General features: G+C 37.1%; 1 protein-coding gene across 1 annotated transcript in view; it reads right to left on the bottom strand.

The window, feature by feature from the left end:
* Nucleotides 1–5624, bottom strand: part of LOC105820148 (putative Polycomb group protein ASXL3) — a 110360-nt gene that overhangs the window by 18418 nt on the left and 86318 nt on the right. The window contains exon 5 of the mRNA XM_012656575.1: nt 1253–1374. Coding sequence (XP_012512029.1) covers nt 1253–1374 — 122 coding nt within the window. The remainder of the gene's footprint in view (nt 1–1252; nt 1375–5624) is intronic.

Genomic DNA, 5624 nt, shown 5'->3' with positions numbered 1-5624 from the left:
GTAGAAAAATGTTAAATTTCCTACGATTCTTTTTTGGAGGTAGAGGAGAAGGTAGATGGAGATGTTCTAAGAATAGAAGATTGAATGTGAATATTAAGAAGCTTTAGTGGTTGGTGGAACTTTAAAAAAAAAACTCTATTTTAGAAAACACAGTTTCTCTTTTCCTTGTTATAAAGCTATCACCAGATGTCTATTCCCAGGCCAGGTAAGGGTCATCAAGGAGTACTTGGAGGGGGTTTGTTTCAAAAGAACCAAAATGAAACATGCAAGAAGAAAGCAGTTAAACAAGGGAAAATTATGAATTCAGGGTTAAGTATGAGAGCCTTCCATTTACTGACGCAATGTTACCATCATGTGACGGCTCCATCTAACCATCATCTCTCTTCCATTTCTTCTTTGTACAATCCAGCATTTGCTGGTATAGCAGCAGTAGCTATCATTTATTTATTGTTTATTATGAGGCACTCATGCTACCACGTGCTTTCATTGTATCACCTCAGTTGATTCTCTGATCAATCCCACGTGCAAAATACTATTATTTTCCACGTTTTCTAGATAAGGAATTTGAGCTTCAGAGTGGAGAAGTGGCTTGCCCCGAGTCACACAGTGAGTAAGAAGGATTCAAACCAGGGGATGTCAGCACCAGAGGCCAACCTCATAACCATTACCTCCCACCACCATTTCAGCGCAAGACCACACAGGTCAGGACTGTTTATGTGACACTGGGAAGACACTGCACAGCTAACTGCCATTCAGCACCAAACAACACTCACTGACGGATATTCTAGATATGAGTAAGCTACGCTCACTATTATTCTTATTTGTAACAATGCATCTCAGTAACAAGAAAGAAATTATCATTTATTTTTTTTCAACAATCATATAAACACAATAAAACAATAGAGACATGACTTCAAAAATATACAATGCATTTATGAACCCAATAGATTGAGCTCACAGATAGATCTGATAGATCACACACACATGCAAATAAATCTTAGTACAAATTTATATATGTCTTTCCAGGTACATGTTCTCTCTTCTATTTTACATCAACTTCTCAGTGAAGCTTCTCTTAATTTTTAGGATAGATGAAAATAATTGAATTGCATATTATGGATGTGGCTGAATTCAGGACTATCTCTATTGCTTTCTGATTGCTAGGTTCTTGTTTATTTTACCTGATCAGCAGAACACGCATTACTTTAAGCAGGCAGAACTGAAGGACAAAAAACAAATGCCTCTATCTTACCTGTTTAAGAGCCTTTTTGGTGTGTTGCTGAAAGGAAGACACTAACTTGCTTTGCACGGCTGTGTTAGTAAGGCTTGAATCTCGAGTGGAAGATGCTTCATCAGTTACCTGCTTCGAACAAACTAGAAACGGAGAGAGATAATGATATTACTAATTTGAATTCCTTTTTTTATATCCACTGTAATTACTCACTTGGAGCATTTCTCCAACTGAAAATGGATACCTAAAATAAAGCATAGTAAAAAGAAGAGTATCTAGATTTGAAGAGAAGGAATCATTTAATAACTGTGGCCACAGTTCCATTTAATCTTTTTAGTCTTTGATATCCTTACATATTAATTGATGGTAATTTCTACATCATGGAACTATTGTATATACATAAAATAGCATAATATCTGCCTTAAGAGTTGTAAGTCAACAGATATTATCTGGATCTGAATATGGAGAATGGCAATGCACAGTATTCTGAAGAAACAATCTAAATTAATGAAATTGTTTTAAATCTATCCAGCCTCACAGGTATTATGACTCTTCTATTTAACAGCCCTCTCTCTATAGCATGAAGGACCTACTGGGACATGTTTATCTTCTCCTCTGGGGCTGAGTCACATAGCATGGAGAAGGAAAAATGAAATCTGAGATGCTTGTTGCCAACTCAACACAATTATTTTCAAGAAAATGGTGCTCTCCACAGATTACAATATAATCTGCCCATTTTTATCAGAGTCAGGTTTTCCTGTTGTCTGTTCTATACAAGACATTTTACTCTTAAAGGCTGCTTTTTAGGGGAATCAATGTCTCACCGACTTGGATGACCAAGGAGAGCCCACAGATAATTTCTGCTCTATGAAACCCACGTTGGAGCTAGAACCCCACCTTCAGTTCTCAAACTGACAGACTTCTGAGTCCTCATCCGAGTCCTCTTTTAACACTGGAGCAGTTTGGGCAGGAACACAGATGTAGGCCCTTTTCTGTGTACTCCAGGGGAGGAGTTATTGGAAAATCAGAGTGAGGAGGTACTATGATTAGCAGCAGATGGAGGCATATGTCAAAGGCATGAGGCAAGAGGAAGCTAGATGGAAGAAAATAATTCAAGAACATATTGTAAGAGCTCAAAACATAGCTTTTTAAGGGGATCAGGGTTAACCCTAATTTAAGAAATTTTTTTAGGTAATGGTAACTCAGGAGGATTCTGACCTGAGTTTCAAAGAAAAGGAGAGGGGTTAAAACTATCGCAGTCAAAAATGGATGCATACACACAGCATTGAAAACACTCAGGTTGCTTTTGATAGACTCAAGCTTATCTTGCCCAGAAATGAACATGAGTTCATGAGAGAGAATTTTAGGGAAAAAAGAGTTAATCAATTTTGTTTTAATATAGAAAGTAATCAGAAAGCCCAATGAACAGGTCAAGGAAAATAAAATAATTGCTAGTTATTGATACCAGGTACTTCCCATATGTGACCTCATTTAATCCTTGCAGGTTTCTTGCAAGATAAAAAGGTACTGTCTCCCTATTGGAGGGAGAAAACTAGAGCTCAGAAAGGCTAAATAACTTGCACGTGGTCACACAGCCAATCAAACTGCAGAGCTGGGATCTAAGGCCAGCCCAGCCTAGTTCCAAAGACCATGATTTTTCCACTTAAAATATTTGGCCTCAAAAGTCAAGATCTGATGCAGAAAATTCCATTTCTACAGAAGCGTAATTTAGTTGCATGATGGTGGAGATATTGAAACAAGAAGTTAATGGGGTAGGGGAGGACAAGTCATCGGCCCCTGACGTGACACAAAATTGAGAATTGCAGGTGAGAGCAATAGGCCCAGGAAATATTACTGTCCAAGTAGCAAAAAGATTTGCAGATGAATATAGTGAGAGAGGTTTTGAGTTAAAGATCAGGTGACTTTTCTTTTTTACTTGATACAATATGACATTTTTTCCTTAAGTCAGTCTAAATGTTCTAGTTAAGAAATATTTTGTAATCTTGCTTGCATAAACTGTGTTTCCTAGGCTTCTCCCCTTGAAACCATCACTAAAGAAATCTGTAACACTTCACCAAGCTTACTTACCAAGAAATATTAGAAATAATAGTCAGTTTATGTTCTAAAGATAAATCTATTGTGTATACTGATTATACACATGGCCTTTTCGATGTTCTGAAGTCCCTATGAAGTGTGACAAACTTGGGAGGTGACAGAAAGGTGGCAGATGGGACATATGATCCCAACTGAATAGACCTAATGGAAGCCCAGCCAAAGTCAAGGGCCTTAGCAAATATGTTTTACTACTTTCACATTGTTAGAGTAGCATTTCCGCCTATAAAATTGGAAACTTACTGATTAGTTAGGCTAAAAGGAGACTCAAACACAGTCCATGGGTATTAGAGAATTTATGGAAAATACGAGAATGCTTCTGTACACTGGACATCTAAATTCAAATGCACTACCAATTTGCTTAGAAAATGGTATCATTCATAAGTCTTTCAAAGGCAAACTTCAACACAGCAGGATCAAATAATAACAAATTCTGACCCAGTGGATATATAATTAAAGTCTTACATCCCTTTTATTTTCTGATTGCTGCGAGAAGCATTACACAATCTGCTGTCCTTCCTAAAGATAATAGCTATTTAGCTCACTATTTGCTCTATTTCTCTCTGACCTAGGAAACCATCAGATATCAGGATACCTATCAGTATCAGCATATATGCTGTATATTTTGATTTAAATTTACTGGTTGCACTCTGTTGATAAAGATTCACATGCGTTCATATATGTTGTTTCCAAAAGAAACATTCTGTGCCATTTAGAGCTCAGAACTTCAGAGGGAGGGCTGGACAACAGAGTTGAAACAGCATTAAGGAATACTATGAAGTTCATTCTCAAAATGATTCACCTTTGTTTACCCAACTTTATTTGTTTAATCTTCAACTCCAATCTAGGCCCAAGTAAAGCATCCTGAATAATCCTGTACTAGGTAGTCGTTTTTCTCCATGATCTCTCTGGAACTTGGTCCTGATGCTTACTTCTCTCCAGATAAACCATTTTCCCTAATTATTTACTTCTGCTACAATAACTATAGAACCTTAAAGAAAATCAAAATGTAATAGAAAATAAAATACACAAGCAATTGCTCCTTTGGAATTGAAAGTATTATTTTTAAGGAAAAAAATCAAGGAAGAAAAAAAATCATCCATAGGCTCTAAGCAGTGTGCCTGTACACATTTTTAAGTACTGACAAATATGGACCTTTTCTATGGGATCTGATTTGCTGTTATTCGGTCTTTTTCCATGCATATGACATAAGGACGGCTGAATCTAAAAACAGGCATTCACTGCACAGTTGGATTGTGCAAGTTCATGCAGATTCACATTCGAACAAAACCAACATTTTTGCTTTTACTTATTCTTGAAGCTTTCTTAATAATAGATGTGATAAATAAATAATGAAGGGCTCATTTTAAACAGTTGCCTGAATACTTATCTAATGGACTTGAGTTTGGCCTCTGAAATACAAGCCGAAGAAAAATTAATGCTAAAGAAAGAATCAGGTTAAATCCCCTGCATGTAAAATTACAACAGGAGCCAAGAAACTGAAGAAATTAGGACAGATGTTTTATCCAATAAATATCAAACACTGACATGCAGCTTAGAAAGTGATATCTTCTTGGCATTCGGAACAAAATGGGAGGCGTTTTTTCTAAGTGTGCACTGGCATGATCACAATACTTATGCCAGAACTTTATACCTCGAAACCCCAATAGAGAGTCTGCCCTTTTCATAAGTGGACAAACTGAAAATGAGGAAACAAAAATGAGATGACTAGTTCTCCCTAGAACTTTTATCATTCAACATTTTTAAAATATGTGTCAAAGTGCTATTTCTGTCTATATTTTGCTTGTCTGTCAAGATTGGGCAAACCAAAAACATAGTGAGAAGCTAATCCGGGGGTTTTAAATCTGCCTCTCATCTACCTCTACTCTCACTCACACCCCCAGACGCCTCCCTTGAAATATTCTATTTAGAAGATCTGGGAGCAAAGGGAGGTGGAAGGGGATAGGTAACCATGAGACAGCCTTGAAGGCCAGAGAACTGGTGACTGTGTTTCAGCAAAACTGTGGATTTCAGTCTCTTAGTGTCTCTGAGTTGTCTCTCTTTCTCCTCCTTTTTATTTACTATTCAGCTTGAAAACACTATTGAACTAGAAAATGTGGGTTAGAGCTCATGTTTTTAAAGTTTAATGCTAAAGAGCAGATATGGGTGGCATTCCCTCCTAATCGAATTACTAATCCACTGACAGGTGTCCAAGGGGACACAATTCTAACTTTCACCTATAACCTAAGATACAAGGAAGGGAGAATCAGAACGCAAACAC

The sequence above is a fragment of the Propithecus coquereli genome, unplaced genomic scaffold, assembly GCF_000956105.1.
Source record: "Propithecus coquereli isolate 6110/MARCELLA unplaced genomic scaffold, Pcoq_1.0 Scaffold51, whole genome shotgun sequence".
NCBI classification, from domain to species: Eukaryota; Metazoa; Chordata; class Mammalia; order Primates; family Indriidae; genus Propithecus; species Propithecus coquereli.
The sequence above is the reverse complement of the archived record's forward strand: the minus strand, read 5'-3'. Positions and strand labels throughout refer to the sequence as shown.